The 18,230-nt window shown below is 39.9% G+C and overlaps 1 protein-coding gene across 3 annotated transcripts in view; it reads right to left on the bottom strand.

The window, feature by feature from the left end:
- F8 (coagulation factor VIII) overlaps positions 1–18,230 on the bottom strand; it is a 105,221-nt gene that overhangs the window by 26,665 nt on the left and 60,326 nt on the right. For all 3 annotated transcript variants that reach the window (XM_059051295.2, XM_067023634.1, XM_067023635.1), the window contains exons 15-21: positions 13,148–13,301; positions 10,766–10,978; positions 10,255–10,483; positions 9,883–10,065; positions 5,557–5,673; positions 4,991–5,062; positions 3,294–3,379 (exon numbers count right to left, since the gene is read on the bottom strand). In XM_059051295.2, the coding sequence (XP_058907278.1) occupies positions 3,294–3,379; positions 4,991–5,062; positions 5,557–5,673; positions 9,883–10,065; positions 10,255–10,483; positions 10,766–10,978; positions 13,148–13,301 (1,054 nt within the window). The remainder of the gene's footprint in view (positions 1–3,293; positions 3,380–4,990; positions 5,063–5,556; positions 5,674–9,882; positions 10,066–10,254; positions 10,484–10,765; positions 10,979–13,147; positions 13,302–18,230) is intronic.

The raw sequence follows: 18,230 nt of genomic DNA, 5'->3' as shown, positions 1-18,230 counted from the left end.
GAAATCACTTCCACATCATCGAGCTCCACTTTCCTCTACACACATCCTTTGTGCTGCACAAATGTAGTGCAGCTTCTTCTATGTTTCCACTTCACTTTATATATGACTTCATTATAGCAAATTATTGCACCACATTGTAAAGTTTTCTTTGCTTTTTGCCTTTCTTGTTAGACTGAGATCCTTAATGCAGTAAACCTGTTTGAGTCACCTAACCTCTCTCTGTCTCAATTTCTTTATCTGTAAAGTGGAGGGAATAATGGCATTTATCTCAAAAGGCTACCAGAAGGATTACAGAGTTAATACGATACATTACGTGTGCTGAGTTCACTGCTGGCACATACTAAACAGTTAATACCTGTTAGCTTTTATATTCTCTCTAGCCCCAGCACCTAACGTGGCATCTGATATAATACTAATGCTTAGCACATGTTTTGGAATGAATGAGTGAATAACAGTGGGTCTTAAAGAGGGGGGCACGGGTCACGCAAGCATTACAAGGCAGTAGCTGTTACAGGAATTTTGACATCTGTTACTGCCCTACCAAGCCAGTCAAACTTAACTTCTCCCAGATGCCTGGCACACGCAGATTGGACTGGTCATGACTCCTGTGCTTAATGACTTACCTTTTTCGGTTGACTGCAAGCTCCATCTATACATACACTCATTCATTCAAAGAATATATTTTTAGCATTTGTTATGTGCCAAGCACTGTTCTAGGTACTGGGACTAGAGTCGTGAACAGTTAAACAGAGTCCTGCCCTCATGGAACTTAAATTTGAGTTGGGGAAACAGACTACATATTATATATATGTTTCATTTGTCTACAGCTACACAAAGAAACAGTACAGTTCAACATAAGTCCTGATTTTGTACCCAGTACTTTTAGTTGTTTATGCCACTTGTTGGCTGTGTGACGTGAGACAAGTTATTTAACTTTTCTGTGCTTCACCTTCCTTATCTGAAAGGAAGATGATAATATCAAACGTTGTGATAGGGATTTAATCACTTGATTTGTTTTCAGTACATAGGAAGGAAGCCCTGCATACTTTAATATTTTGATCATGATTTTGATAAAGTATAAAAAGTTGACTGATCAAGTCAGTCAACTGTGTGAAGCTGGGAAGACTAGAGAATACTCTGGGAGACAGAGCTTGGCAAGCTGCAGCAATGGCCAAATCCAAGAAGCGGAAATTTAACAGGCTGTCGTCACTCAGGGTTCGTCGGCTACGCTTGGAAGAGGCGCTCTGTTTACTAGTCTCATCAGATTGTATCCAGTGAGGCAGATAGATTTCCCCCAATAGAAACGAGGATGCTATTACAAAAAGGAAATACATAGAACAGATGCAGGGCAGCCAAATAGATTAAAATGTCCACTATGCGGTGATACATATAAAGTTGAAAGTGATAACCACAGAAATACAAGGTGAGAACATCTGGTTTGGCAGCTTCACAAACATAAAAAAAATACTTAGGAATTAGCAAACAGTCAGCTCAAATTGAGTCATAAGTGGCAGTGTCTACAAAACAAACAAAAAAAGAGCTGATGTGGCATTAACAGATGTGCTCATTTTGTGTCTGCCTGCTGGTAAGCTAGCTCATCGTTCCCTGATCCCTATTTATTATTTTATTTTAAAAAATTAATTAATTAATCTTTGGCTGCATTGGGTCTTCGTGGCTGCGCACGGGCTTTCTCTAGTTGCGGCGAGCGGGGGCTACTCTTCGTTGCGGTGTGCGGGCTTCTCATTGCGGTGGCTTCTTGTTGCGGAGCACAGGCTCTAGGCGCACGGGCTTCAGTAGTTGTGGCACGTGGGCTCATTAGGTGTGGCTCGCGGGCTCTAGAGCGCAGGCTCAGCAGTGGTGGTGCACTGGCTTAGCTGCTCCACGGCATGTGGGATCTTCCCAGACCAGGGCTCAAACCCGTGTGCCCTGCATCGGCAGGCGGATTCTTAACCACTGCGCCACCAGGGAAGTCCCCTATTTGTCATTTTAACCTCAGGGAAGATAGGAGAGCAGATGCAATCTTGCAAAGGAGGAAAGTATGCAGGGGAATTTCCTCAGCTGACCAAGAAGAAGATGAAAGTTGATGGTCTATGACAAGAGAGTGCAGGTGGGGGGAGTAGGTGGTAAAACGTGTGTAAATTAGTCCTGACTGATCGCATGTTGACATGAAAATAGTTTTGGGTATTTCGGGTGAAAGAAAATGTATTATTATTATTGTTATTTTTTTGGCTGTGCTGTGTAGCTTGCAGGATCTTAGTTCCCCGACCAGGGATTGAACCCAGGCCCTCAGCAGTGAAAGCGCAGAGTCCTAACCACTGGACCACCAGGGAATTCCCAAGAAAATGTATTATTAAAATGATTTTCATTTTAATGAAAATCATTAAAATTTTAATGATGTTCCTTTTTTTTTTTTTTTTTTTTTTTTGCGGTATGCGGGCCTCTCACTGCTGCGGCCTCTCCCGCTGCGGAGCACAGGCTCCGGACGCGCAGGCCCAGCGGCCACGGCTCACGGGCCCGGCCGCTCCGCGGCACGTGGGATCCTCCCGGACCAGGGCACGAACCCGCGTCCCCCGCATCGGCAGGCAGACTCCCAACCACTGCGCCACCAGGGAAGCCCTGATGTTCCTTTTTTAATGCAGCTACTAGAAAATGGAAAATTACATGTGTGGTTTGCATTTGTGGGTCACATTACATTTCTATCGGACAGTACTGCTCCAGAGGAAAGGGGGAAGTGAGAAAATATGAAAGACTGGCTCATTTAAAAAGAAATTGAGTTAATCTAGGACACTTTCAGTTATGGCTCCAAGTTGGTTTATCAGATTGGACTAACTTCAGTAGGTGTCTCTTACTACTCGGTGGTGTAGAAATTGTGAAGAAGACTGATTCAGTTTTAGAAAACAAAGAAGCCACATTTTCTTGGCTTGTGGGATGGGGGATTGAGCCATTTGTTTTTGTATAAAATGAAGGGACTGGAGGACTCAAGGACATCTAGGCAGTTGAAGGCATCGAAAGATAGAATACAGTCTTGGGAGGTGGTAAGTTCAATGTTATAGAAAATATTCAGAGATTCTAATCCCAACAGAAAGATTAAAAACACAGTGTACTCAATTCTGTTCCTGAGTCTTTCATTCCTGACTCTTCTGGTACAAATCATAAGCCACTCTATTCTTCAGTTCTTTCCTCGTCTATTACATGGAGTTTGATGAAAATCACTTTGGCATAAAGGAGATATAAAATGCTTTGAGCTTGCAGGGGGAATGTGTGATGTGATGGAAAGCGATGCATTTTCTAACCTTGATCCAGGAAAAGGGGTCCTTGGTGCTCCAGGCATTGATTGATCCGGAATAATGAAGTCTGGCCAGCTTCGGGGCCCACTGTCCTTTGCCCAAGAAAGGGGAGAAAGATTAGATTCAGCTGGGTTGGTCCTAGACATTTAGGAATAAAATTACTCTCTTGAGAAAGGTTAATCCTAACTGTGGAGAAGTTAAAGGCATAAAGCATAGTGGTATCAATGACTCCCAAAGTGTTTGGCTTGTCCTTGTTGTCCATTGCATTTTCTAAACTTGAATAATTGTGTTGATTGTTAGTACCTCTAGTTAGCTAATCCTGGAATGTGTTACCATCACTATCAAATAATATTATTATTTATTACATAATATATGTTCACTGGAGAAAAATTAGAAAATAAAATATAAAAATAAAACATAAGTAAAAATAAAAATAAAAGAAGTAAAAAACACCATACTTCCGCCCAGAAAAAAATAATACTATTTTATTTTATTTTATTTATTTATTTTTTTTTGCGGTACGCGGGCCTCTCACTGTTGTGGCCTCTCCCATTGCGGAGCACAGGCTCCGGACGCGCAGGCTCAGCGGCCACGGCTCACGGGCCCAGCCGCTCCGCGGCATGTGGGATCCTCCCGGACCGGGGCACGAACCCGCATCCCCTGCATCGGCAGGCGGAATCCCAACCGCTGCGCCACCAGGGAAGCCCAATACTATTTTAGTATATAACTTTCAAGCCTCTTTTTTTTTTCTTTCTGTTTTTTTCAAAGTGGCCTTACAATTTGGTAATTCCTCCAGCAATTTGTTTGTTTGTTTTTCAAGCCTCTTTTTCTTTTTTTTTTTTTTTTTTTTTTTTTTTTTTTTTTTTTTGCGGTATGCGGGCCTCTCACTGTTGCGGCCTCTCCCGTTGCGGAGCACAGGCTCCGGACGCACAGGCCCAGCGGCCATGGCTCACGGGCTTAGTTGCTCCGCGGCATGCGGGATCTTCCCGGACCAGGGCACGAACCCGTGTCCCCTGCATCGGCAGGCGGACTCCCAACCACTGCGCCACCAGGGAAGCCCAAGCCTCTTTTTCAAGTGCGATTTTTTTCCCTCTAAAACAGAGTTTGGCCAACTTTTTTCTGTAAATAATTTAACCTTTGTAGATTATCTGGTCTTTGTTGCAATTACTTAAATGCTGTTGTAGAGCAAAAGCGGCCACAGATGATTGTAAATGAAAGAGTGTGGCTTCTTTATGGACAGTGAAATAAGAATTTCGTATTATTTTCACATGTCATGAAATATTATTCTTCTTTTGTTTTTTTCCCAATCATTTAAGAATAGAAAAATGATTCTTAGCTTGAAGGCCATACAAAATCAAGTGATGGGCTGGATGTGGCCTGTGGGCTGTAGTTTGAGAACTCTCTCTAGATCCAGTTCAAGCTTTCGATCACTGCTCACAGAAAAATGTAGCTTCTTGCTACAGTGAAGAGAATGGATTCAAGGGCAGCCACATGGAAGGCCGGCAGGGCATTTAAGGAGGCAGTGGCGTTACCCAGGTGAGAAGTGATGACGGCCTGAATGAAGATGCTCGCACTGGGAAATGGAGAAGAGAAAATAGATTTGAAAGGCACCTATGGCGACAGATTGGTAATCTGAATCTTTCCAATAGAAATAAAAAAGATATCATCAGCCCAGTGCTTTAAGAGAAAGGAATAGCGTTTACCATATTGTCCTGAGGCTGTAATCTGAAAATCTCTAATGCGTCCAGAAGCCATTCCCAGTGGAGTCTGACATTCTGAAATCACATGAAGGGAGCACAATAGTTAGAAGTGCAGAAAATATAGCTTCACAAATGCTCGTATTTTTTAGTGTTTACTGTGGGCCAAGAAGCATGCTAAGTGTCTTATTGTACTATATCGTTTAATTCCCTCCAACAGGTAGGTGCTAGCTAGTGCTACTCACATTTTGCAGCTGAGGAAACTAGGGTCCATATGTAAGTAGACCAGTGGTTCTCTTACTTGTTTAGGGTTAAAACTGAAATTCTTCCAAGTGATATTTGTAAGTTACCTTTGGTAACTGAACCAAAACTAAGTGTCAAAGTTTGCTCTTGGAGCTTCAGGGTCAAAGTGTTCAAAGCTTCAAGCGTATCTGCCCTCCTCTGAGGACGATGATGATTTCTACCAGCAATATTCATTTTAGATTTGCTAATGGCTGTGAGCTTGTATCCATTTCCTGACAAAAGCAACCGTGCTAGGAGGGGGGAGAGGCACGGAGGCAGGTGCCACTCACTCTTGCTGTACACCAGGAAGACAGTGCTCATTCCAGCCTGCAGGTGTTCACCAATAAGACATTCTATGCGCCAAATTCCAACCTGGGATGGTAGCATTTCCACTGTTTCAAAAACACCTTATCAAAAGCAAAAGGAACAAAAATTATTTCTTTTCACACAAATGGGCATAAGATACACTGGCTTATGCAGAATATCAAAGGAGGTCTACCCAAGTCAGTTGCACCATTCTTGCACCGCTCAAACCCAGAGTGCTTGGCATGTGACCCCTACAGCTGGAGACCCTGGAAATTGAGTACTGACCCCAGGAAATGGGAGAGACCGGGAGACGGGATGCTTTGGTGGTGGAGACAGGAGAAAGATTGGCCTGCACTCTCAGTGCTTTTCCAAGCCAGAGGTGTATTTCTCATTGATGAGATGTGGGCTCCCTGCCTTGAGGGGTAAAGTAACCCCAGGAGCAAGAAGCCAGAGGGTGAATGCTGAGGGGCTGAGGAATCAGTCACAGTGACCATCCAGAATAAAGGTGGAAACAACCAGGTCAAGGGGATTTCATGAGAGAGGGTCCCAAAAGGGAGTCTCTGAAGAGCACCTGAAAGTACCCCACCAGAAAAAGAGTCAGATTGAAATATCTGCCTGGTGCAGACAGTGGTACCATCCCTCACCTCTTCCCTTGCCACGCTGCGGTTCAAATCGGCAACCAGCCAGGATTGGAGGGGGAAGCATAAGGTAGAGAAACAGAAAACTCAACCAACTTGGAGGAGGAGACATTGAACTTAAATCAAGTTCGGAATTTTGATTAATATCTTGGAGTAGACATTGTAATTTGTGACCTGAACTATATTTGTGATGTAAAGTGACTGCAGGACTGTTTATTACTTAAGAGTGAGCAGAGTATGGTAGGAGGACAAACTCTTAGAAAAGCACAACCTTCCGAGACTGAACCAGGATGAAATAGAAAATATAAACAAACCAATCACAAGCACTGAAATTGAAACTGTGATTACAATCTTCCAACAAACAAAAGCCCAGGACCAGATGGCTTCACAGGCAAATTCTATCAAACATTTACAGAAGAGCTAACACCCATCCTTCTCAAACTCTTCCAAAAGATGGCAGAGGGAGGAACACTCCCAAACTCATTCTATGAGGCCACCATCACCCTGATACCAAAACCAGACAAAGATGTCACAAAAAATGGAAACTACAGGCCAATATCACTGATGAACATAGATGCAAAAATCCTCAACAAAATACTAGCAAACAGAATCCAACAGCACATTAAAAGGATCATACACCACGATCAAGTGGGGTTTATTCCAGGAATGCAAGGATTCTTCAACGTACGCAAATCAATCAATGTGAAAATCCATATTGACAAATTGAAGGATAAAAACCATATGATCGTCTCAATAGATGCAGAAAAAGCTTTCAACAAAATTCAACACCCATTTATGATAAAAATGCCCCAGAAAGTAGGCATAGAGGGAACTTACCTCAACCATATATGGGCCATACATGGCAATATATGGCCATATATGACAAACCCACAGCCAACATCGTTTTTAATGGTGAAAAACTGAAACCATTTCCACTAAGATCAGGGACAAGACAAGGCTGCTCACTCTCACCACTCTTATTCAACATGGTTTTGGAAGTTTTAATCACGGAAATCAGAGAAGAAAAAGAAATAAAAGGAATCCAAATTGAAAAGAAGAAATAAAACTGTCACTGTTTGCAGATGACATGATACTATACATAGAGAATCCTAAAGATGCTACCAGAAAACTACTAGAGCTAATCAATGAATTGGGTAAAGTAGCAGGATACAAAATTAATGCACAGAAATCTCTTGCATTCCTATACACTAATGACAGAAAAATCTGAAGAGAAATTAAGGAAACACTCCCATTTACCACTGCAACAAAAAGAATAAAATACCTAGGAATAAACCTACTTAAGGAGACAAAAGACCTGTATGCAGAAAACTATAAGACACTGATGAAAGAAATTAAAGATGATACAAACAGATGGAGAGATATACCATGTTCTTGGATTGGAAGAATCAACAATGTGAAAATGACTATACTACCCAAAGCAATCTACAGATTCAGTGCAATCCCTATCAAACTCCCAATGGCATTTTTCACAGAACTAGAACAAAAAAATCTTAAAATTTGTATGGAGACACAAAAGACCCCGAATAGCCAAAGAAATCTTGAGAAAGAAATACAGAGGTGGAGGAATCAGGCTCCCTGACTTCAGACTATATTACAAAGCTACAGTCATCAAGAGAGTATGGTACTGGCACAAAAACAGAAATATAGATCAATGGAACAGGATAGAAAGTCCAGAGATAAACCCACACACATATGGTCACCTTATCTTTGATAAAGGAGACAAGAATAGACAATGGAGAAAAGAGAGCCTCTTCAATAAGTGGTGCTGGGAAAACTGGACAGCTACATGTAAAAGAATGAAATTAAAACACTTCCTAACACCATACACAAAAATAAACTCAAAATGGATTAAAGACCTAAATGTAAGGCCAGACACTATCAAACTCTTAGAGGAAAACATAGGCAGAACACCTTATGACATAAATCACAGCAAGATCCTTTTTGACCCACCTCCTAGAGAAATGGAGATAAAAACAAAAATAAACAAATGGGACCTAATGAAATTTAAAAGCTTTTGCACAGCCAAGGCAACCATAAACAAGACGAGAAGACAACCCTCAGAATGGGAGAAAATATTTGCAAGCGAAGCAACTGAAAAAGGATTAATCTCCCAAATATACAAGCAGCTCATGCAGCTCAATATCAAAAATAAACCAGCTCAATCCAAAAATGGGCAGAAGACCTAAATAGACATTTCTCCAAAGAAGATATACAGATAGGCAACAAACACATGAAAGGATGCTCAACATCACTAATCATTAGAGAAATGCATATCAAAACTACAATGAGGTATCACCTCACACTAGTCAGAATGGCCATCATTAAAAAGTCTAGAAACAATAAATGCTGGAGAGGGTGTGGAGAAAAGGAACCCTCTTGCAGTGTTGGTGGGAATGTAAATTGATACAGCCACTATGGAGGACAGTATGGAGGTTCTTTAAAAAACTAAAAATAGAACTACCATATGATCCAGCAATCCCACTACTGGGCATATACCCTGAGAAAACCGTAATTCAAAATGAGTAATGTACCAAAATGTTCATTGCAGCTCTATTTACAATAGCCAGGACATGGAAGCAACGTAAGTGTCCATCGACAGAGGAATGCATAAAGAAGACGTGGCACATATATACAATGGAATATTACTCAGCCATAAAAGGAAACGAAATTGAGTTATTTGTAGTGAGGTGGATGGACCCAGAGTCAGTCGTGCAGAGTGAAGTAAGTCAGAAAGAGAAAAAAACAAATACCATATGCTAACACATATATATAGAATTTTTTTTAAAAAAAAGGTCATGAAGAACCTAGGGAGCCGGAGAGGAATAAAAACGCAGGACTAAAGAATGGACTTGAGGACACGGGGAGGGGGAAGGGTAAGCTGGGACAAAAGGAGAGAGTGGCATGGACATATATACACTACCAAACATAGAATAGATAGCTAGTGGGAAGCAGCCGCATAGCACAGGGAGATCAGCTCGGTGCTTTGTGACCACCTAGAGGGGTGGGATAGGGAGGGTGGGAGGGAGGGAGACGCAAGAGGGAAAAGATATGGGAACATATGTATATGTATAACTGATTCACTTTGTTATAAAGCAGAAACTAACACACCACTATAAAGCATTTACACTCCAATAAAGATGTTTTAAAAAAAAAGAGCGAGCAGAAAAGTCACTGGGCTTATCAGAAGTTTTACACAGAAACAGGGGAAGTTTACTTCCACTATTCAATCTGTTTTAAAGGGACACTGGAGAACTAAAATGAAATTATATTTTGATCAACATTGTGAGGAGTGCTTAATCAATATATTGCTTTCATACATAAACACATCAGTCTTTGGGAAACTACTGGTGCCATGTGGGATTTGAGGTGGTAGAAAAATCCCTTTTTCCTAGGAAAGTGCTGTGACATCAATTATCCATTTATTCTGTTCTATTTCCTTTATAGCACATTATCTGTATCTGAAATTATCATGTTCACTTGCTAATTTATTTATTATCTCTCTGTAGGGTAAAGTTACTTGAAAAAGTAAGCTACCCGAGAGTAGGGAGTTGGTCTGCTTTGTTCACTGGACATATCCCCAGGGCACAGACCTTTAGAATCGGTTTTCAGCAAGCACAGTAAGTTGAAGAAAGAGCACAAAGTGGCTCGTACCCGGGTAGAGATTGTAGACTGCCATTTTATACTCCTCCTTTTTCCGCACAGTGAACGCATGTCCACTGAAATGAACAGAATGGATGTTTTCATTGCTGCCCATGCTGAGCAGATACCATCGGATCTTTTGATCCTGAGCCATTGCTAAACCACGTAGTGTGTCCATCACATAGCCATTGATTGCTGGAGAAAGAACACAGAGAAAGCTGTTAAAATCTATTGTGTAAGTGTCTTTCCCTCCACTCCAGTCAAAAATACTGATCCCTATGAGGATTCCACTCCCATACATATAGTCTCCAATCATACAATGTCCAAACCTCAGGCTCAAGGTTCATGTCACAGCGAGTAGTATTTGGGTGTGCAATATATTACCATGGAAACGATACTTTTCTCTAAAAGTGGGGTCCTCCATCTGGATGTTGCAGGGAGCCCTGCAGTTCCTTTCCATGTTTTCAGTGAAGTACCAGCTCTTGGTCTCATCGAAAATAGTGAAAAGCAGAGCAAATTCCTGCACTGTCACTTGTCTCCCACGGGCAGCGCTCAGAGTGTTTGTGCGGCAGATCAGAAGGGGTCCAATCAAGCCTGAGTGCATATCTTTTTCCTGAAAGACACCAGTCCTATGAGCAAAAGTTCTCTCACCCATGAACCAGAGTGGATTTCTCATCAACTTTTACGACACTCCAACCCACTCCCCATCTTCCCACAGTACAATTTCTTCCTCTTTAGTAGATTCCAGAGCGATATGTCTAAGTCATAAATATGATGACACCTCCCCTATTTAAAGCTTCCCGTTATGCTCAGGATAAATACCAAACTTCAAACATAACACAAAGACCCTTTCTTTTAAACCAGAAAGGGGCCAGCACAACATAGACCTGCTTACCAGATCAACATCAGAAAAATAAGCCCAGGCTTTGCAGTCAAACTCATCTTTAGTTGGTGCCATATGGTGCTGCACTTTCCAAAAGTAAGTTTCGGTTTCATTAGGCTTGACAAACTTTTTTCTAGGTTCTGCTCCTTGCCTCTGATCTTCCTCGTAAGAAATAAGGCTAGAATAGAAGGAGTAGGGACGAGATGCCTGGTTTTTAAATGTTACCTGCAGAGCAAGAAAAAAGAAAAGAAAAGAAATTTAAAAAATAAGTGTTATGTTTTAAGATTCTGTAAAGTTCTTAGGTTAGGGTTTATACCCCTAATAGCAATGCCGATTTGGGTTTTTTTTTTTTTTTTTTTTGTGTGTGTGTGTTTTTTTTGTGGTACGTGGGCCTCTCACCGCTGTGGCCTCTCCCGTTGCGGAGCGCAGGCTCCGGACGCACAGGCTCAGCGGCCATGGCTCACGGGCCCAGCCGCTCCGCGGCACGCGGGATCCTCCCGGACCGGGGCACGAACCCGTGTCCCCAGCATCGGCAGGCGGACTCTCAACCACTGCGCCACCAGGGAAGCCCGATTTGGGGGGTTTTTATCCAGGTTTTTAATAGCTGGAGGAAATGGTACAGAGTATGGATGTTGTTAGAACCCAAACCTAAAGATCTACAAAAGAAACTGAGACATTTTTGAGTTCCAAAATCTTTATGGCATGAACTCAAAGTTGCAAAGGGAAAATTTCTAAATACTTAAAAGCAATTCCAAAGTAAAAGGGAAACTATCACCACAGGGGTTTTAAGAGACCATAACCCCAGGAACTGACACTCTTAAATTAAGGTTCTTCATGACAAATGCCAGGATGAATACTTATGATCTTTAAAGAAGACTTGTTTTTCAAATTTAAAAAAATATACATTTTCATGCAACATATGGAAAGTAAAATAAAATTGAAGTCAGAAAAAAATTAACTCACAATCCCATAATTCTAGATCCTCCTATATCCTTCATGTAAACAATCAATTGGGACAATGGATGACTGTTTCTGGAAAAAATAAAACTACCTTGATCTGTGGCTCACACACACCACAAACAAATTCTAGTCTACAGGAATTATTGATGGATTAAAAAGTTAAATGTTAAGAAATTAAACTGTAAAAGAAAGTTGAAAATGTATAGGTGATTTTAAGAAAAAAAATCTCTGTATAGGGAAGGATTTTTATAAACAAAAAAGCTATGAAAGTGTCATAAGGAAAGATTTATGGGTTACTACCTAAAATTTCAAACCTGTTTTATTTTAAAAACCATTATATACAAAATTAAGAGAAAACAAACTTGGAAAAATATTATTCACTAAAATGATCAATGATCATTAATATATCAATGATCTATAATATACAAGGTAATATAAATGAATAAGAAAAGCACTCCCTCCAAAAATTTCAACTATGCAAAGAACATTAATAGATAATTCATTAGAGAAAGTCTTAAAATGTTCATGTACATTGCACTCCTGGAATTTTATCCTAGGAAAAGGGTTGTGGCTGTAGCATTACTTAAATAGTTAAAAAAAAAAAAAAAGAAACTATCTAAAAGGTTGTTCAAAGTAAACGGTTAAGTAAACCATAAAATAATATAATGGCCTAATATTCCATCATTTAAAAATATATGTAGGAAGTGTTTTTAATGACATAAGAAATGTTTATGACATATTTATTTAAAAAAGAAGATGATGCATTGAATAATTTTGAATACATAAAGAGAATACATAGGAAAAACATAAGAACATACAGCAAAATGATAATTATGGTATTATTTTTCAACTTCCTTATTTTCTATACTTTAAACTTTTTCAAAAGTGAGAATACATTATTTTTATTTAAAAAAATTTTATTGGAGTATAGTTGATTTACAATGTTGTGTTAGTTTCAGGTGTACAGCAAAGTGAATCAGTTATACATATACATGTATCCACTCTTTTTTAGATTCTTTTCCCATATAGGTCATTACAGAGTATTGAGTGGAGTTCCCTGTGCTATACAGCAGGTTCTTATTAGTTGTCTATTTTATATATAGTAGTGTGTATGTGTCAATCCTGATCTCCCAATTTATCCCTCCCGCCCCCCTTCCCCCTGGTAACCATAAGTTTTGTTTTCTACATCTGTGACTCTATTTGTTTTGTAAATAAATTCATTTGTACCCTCTTTAAAGATTCCATATATAAGCGATATCATGATATTTCTCTTTCTCTGACTTACTTCACTCAGTATGACAATCTCTAGGTCCATCCATGTTGCTACAAACGGCATTATTTCATTCTTTTTTATGGCCATTGTTTTTAGAATCAGAAAACTAAAAAAACATACATGGGATTAATTTTCTTGTAATTTCATTGTCCTCAACTTACCATGATGTTGTCTTCGACTTCTGCTCTTATATATGGTCCCAAGAGTCCCAAATGTTCATTTAGTTCTCCACGGTATAAGGGCTGAGTAAAGGAGCCATCAGCAAATTCCTCAAATACCACCTTTTTGAACTGAGGGACATCTCCATTCTCAGCTCTGGAGAAAAAAGCAGAGGAAAAGTAATATCCTCATGCTCCTTGACATACCCTCTCCAGGCTTCTCGAGTATATAAGACCCATGAAAGCAGGGGGATTTGTCTGTTTTGTCCACTGTTGTACTCCCAGCAGCTGGAACAAGTGCCTGCCACATAGTAGGTGCTCAAAGAAAATTTGTTGAACGTTGAATGGATGTAGGGTTTATAAACATACTCTAGATATGAGAGCCTCAGTTCAGTGTTCAGTCCTTGGACCACTTTTCTTTGCTTTTTAAAAATTCTGTAAAAACTGTGAACTAAAACTATACAACAAAGTGCATAAAACATAAATGCTTTTGATACAAAAAATGCAATCACCACTAAGATCAAGAACTTTGTCAGCAGCCCAGAAGACTCACTGTTATCTATCTACCTTTTCAATCACACCCTCTCCCTTCCCACTAAGTGTAACCCCCATTCTGATGTTTATAATTATTTATTTGATTTTGTCCATAACTGTACCACTTATGTACACATACCTAAAGAATATAGCTTAGTTTTGCCTATCTTTGGAGTATGCAAGTGGAACCATACTGCATACATTCTTTTGTTTGTGATATTTTTTACTCAGCATTACGGTTGTGATTCGTCTATGTTGTTGTGTGTAGCTATAGTTTATTCATTCCTACTGCTGTGTAGTATTCCATTGTGTGAATATAACGCAATCACGTGCATTCAGGTAATTTTGGGTGCCCACACATAGTCCTGCTATGAACCTTCGTATGCATTTCTGCTGGGCACATATCTAGGAGTGGAACTGCACCATTTTCCATTTTCATCAGCAATGTATGAGAGCTCCATTTACTCCAAATCTTTATACACACTTGATGTTGACTCTGTTTTTACATTTTTGGCCATTCTAGTGGTGGCACAGCGGTGTCTCTGTGGTTTTATTTTACATTTCCCTGATTAATAATGAGGTGAATCTCTTATGGGTAGTAGCCATTTGGATTTCCTCTTGTGGAATGCCTATCCAAGTTTGTTTTCTTCTTTTTTGGTACCAATTTTTCTATTGGATAATCAGCTTTTTTTTCTTATTGATTCAAAGGAGTACTCTATATATTCTCGATATAAGTCTTTGTTGGTCTTTTGCGCTGCAAACATCTTCCCTTCTGTGGCTATTTTTTCATTCTTTTTGTTATCTTTTGATGAGCATAAATTCATAATTTTAATGTAGTGAAATTTATTTAAAAGTTCTTCATGGTTAGTGCTTTTTGTATCTTGATATAAATTCTCTTTCTTTTCCTACCCTGAAGTTATTGAGATATTCTCTTACTTTTTTCTTTCTAAGAGATTTAAGGTTTTATATTTATGTTTAGACTTGTAACCCACTGTTAGTGGATTTTCGTGTATAGTGTGAGTTAGGGATCCAGTTTAACGTTTTTCCATACGGATATCAAAAAATTTCAGCACATTTATTCAAAACTGCTCTTCTGTGACACCTTTTCCATAAATCAAATGCCTATAAATGTGAGTCTAGTTTTGGATTTTCTGTTCTCTTTCACTGACCTATTTGTTTACTCCTAAGCCAATTATCACACTACTATAGCTTTACAATAAGTCTCAATATGTTTGCTATACAGCAATTCCTCCCATCGTGTTTCTTTTCCTCAAGGGGGTCTTGGCTATTCTTGGTGCTTTGCATTTTCTTAGTAACTTTAAAATCAGGCTTGTTGAGTTCTGCAAGAGAAAATACTTGTTGAGATTTTCACATAGGTTGTGCCGAATCTATAGATCGGTTTGGGGATAGTTTACGTTTTCATAATATCTCATTTTTCCAATACATGTACATGGTATATCTTGGCATCTACTTAGGTCTTCTTTAAAGTTTCCCAATAAATTTCCATAGGTTTTTCCATAGAGGTCTTGAAAAATGTTTGTCATACTTATTTCTAGGTACTTGTTACTATTTCATTCCATTGTAAATGACATGTTCTTTTAATTTCATTTTCTACCTGTCTGCTACTATATCGATATATAATAGATTTTGTATATTGATTTTCAATTCTACAAACCTGCTAACCTTCCTAGTTAATTCTAATCACTTATTTGTAAACATTTTTTATATGTATAAAGTCATATCATCTAAAAAGAAAAATCATATCATCTGTACTCAAGGACAGTTTTATTTCTTTCTTTTCAACTTTATACCTTTTATATGTGTTTACTGCTTGAGTGTTCAGTACAGTATTGAATAGAAGTGATGATAATGATTGAGAATTTATCTATTTCTCTATTTAAGTCTGTCAAGTTTTGCTTTATGTATTTTAAAACTATATTATTAGGTTCATAGTAATTTAGGAATGTATGGCTGCCTATTGAATTGACTGTTTTATTATTATAACATTTCCTCCTTATCTCTACAAACTTCTTGCTTTAAAGTTTCCTTTCCACTTAACTGAGTACTTAAAAAAATATTTATTTATTTATTTGGTTACACTGGGTCTTAGTTGCAGTTCACTGGCTCCTTAGTTGCAGCATGTGGACTCCTTAGTTGTGGTTTCTTGATTATTTTTCTTGTTTTATTTCATACCCAGTATCTTTTTGTGCTAGAAGTTGTATCTGGGATATTTGTGAAAATAACTTGAAGCCTAAAATGTTGGTTTCTTACACTAGAGAGGTTTTATGTATTCTTCAGCCAGATGTCTGCAGGCATTGCCAATCCAAGACATGCTTAAATTTTTATCAAGAATAGAGATTTCATGGACAACACAGATGACAGAAAACTGGGCTGTAAGTCAATGAAGTGCAAGTTAACTGGTTTACCATTACTTTGAGGATGTAGCCCTTTGGGCACCTAGCATAAAGTGGGCACAGTTTACATCTACTTTTACTCCCTTATCATCCCACCAAGTCTTATTTGAATGCTATTAATAAGCTAATGACTCCTAAATTTATATCTTTAGCACAGACCTCTTCCTTGGATTCCAGACTCATATGTCTAACTGCCTACTCAACATCTCAACTTCCCTGGTGGTCCAGTGGTAAAGAATCCACCTTCCAATGCAGGGGACATGGGTTCGATCCCTGGTCGGGGAACTAAGATCCCACATGCCACGGGGCAACTAAGCCTGTGTGCCGCAACTACTGAGCTCGCAAACCTCAACTAGAGACCCCATGTGCCACAATGCCCTGGAGCCAGCATGCCACAACTAGAGAGAAGCCTGCACGCCACAATGAAGAGCCCGTGAGCTGTAATGAAAAGATCCTGCATGCCTCAATGAAGATCCCGCGTGCTGAAACTAAGACCCAATGCAGCCAAAAAAAATTAAAAGAAAAAAATATATATATTTTTTTCTGTACGCGGGCCTCTCACCGTTGTGGCCTCTCCCATTGTGGAGCACAGGCTCCGGACGCGCAGGCTCAGCGGCCATGGCTCACGGGCCCAGCTGCTCCGCGGCATGTGAGATCTTCCCAGACGGGGCACGAATCCGAGTCCCCTGCATCGGCAGGCGGGCTCTCAACCACTGTGCCACCAGGGAAGCCCAAGAAAATAAATTTAAAAAAAACTCAACTTGGACCTCTAATAGGCATCTCAAATTAAATGTGTACAAAACAGACCCTTGAGTGTTTCCTCAAGTAAATCTGTTCTGCTTCAAGCCTTCCACATCTCATTAAATGTCACTATCATCCACCTAGTTGCTCAGGACAAAACCCAAAAATCTTCTTTGAGTCTTCTCTCACCATTCCTCCCCATACTCAATCTAACAGCAAGCCCTCTCTGCTTATCTTTAAATTATAATCAACATCCTCACATTTCTTTTGATTTTCACCACCACTACCCTGTTCTAATCAATAGCTTGATTGATGCTGGTGAGACGAATCCGGTGGAGAGTGAGAAACTGATGATGTAAGAGAGAACAGGGACTTGCTGAAGCAACGCTTTTTATGAAGGGAGAAAGGATGGGATCAAGTGCAAAACTGGACAGTATATTGGTACAGATGTCAGTAAATGTGGTGTTGGAAGTCTGTGGAGTTCAGTGCAAAGCATCAGCTAGGAGTGAGAAGGGGTGTTGGAGAATGGGCAAAACATGTTGGAGATTTAGGGAAAAAGAAATGTAAGATAGAGGTCCAGGAGAGCAGGAAATATTCTACGGTTGCTGTGCAGCAATTAGGGCTCATTTGAAGTAGAAAGCAAGGCTGGGAAGTGACAATGGCTAATGAAGAGGGATAGCATCTACCCTTCCTCTAGGACCTATATTATCTGACCACTGCTCATCTCTGCCACCGCATCTCCCTACCCCTGCACACACTTCCTTACTGTACTAGAGTCACGTTGGTCCTTTTTTGTTCCTCAAACATGCTAAACTTGTTTCATTCCCAGGGCCTTTGCATTTCCTGTTCCCTCTGCTGGAACCGTCTTCTCTCAGACCTCTGTTAGCTGACCTCTTATCATCATTTAGGTCTCAGCTCCACAAAGAGAATTTCTCTGACCATTACAGCTCAAGTAACACCCCCGTCACTCTACCATATTATTCAAGTCTACCTTTTGAATGGGACCAAGATTCCCCTATTTAGTTTTCTCCTAATTTATTGTCCCTTGCTCTCCCCAGTAGAATGTAAGCTCCTGCTTTGCTGCACCCCAGTGTCTATGCAAGTGTCTGGCATATAATAGGTGCTCAATAAATATTGGTTGACTGATTGACTTTCCTTATGTTTATCTTCCAAATGTCTCTGTGCTTTCTCTCCCCTGCCCAACCTCCCTCTGCTCCCCTAACCATCAAATCGTGCCACTTTGCCCTCTGGATCCCCAGTACTACGGAAAACAACTTTCCCTGCATCCTCAACCTCTTTCCCACACACTTCACTGCTTCCTCCTGCCTCTATCAGGGCTCTCTCAGGAGACTAAACCTTACCCTGCAGCTCATAGGGCTGACAGGTGAGGCTGACTT

Source organism: Kogia breviceps, chromosome X, assembly GCF_026419965.1.
Source record: "Kogia breviceps isolate mKogBre1 chromosome X, mKogBre1 haplotype 1, whole genome shotgun sequence".
Taxonomy (NCBI): domain Eukaryota; kingdom Metazoa; phylum Chordata; class Mammalia; order Artiodactyla; family Physeteridae; genus Kogia; species Kogia breviceps.
The sequence above is the reverse complement of the archived record's forward strand: the minus strand, read 5'-3'. Positions and strand labels throughout refer to the sequence as shown.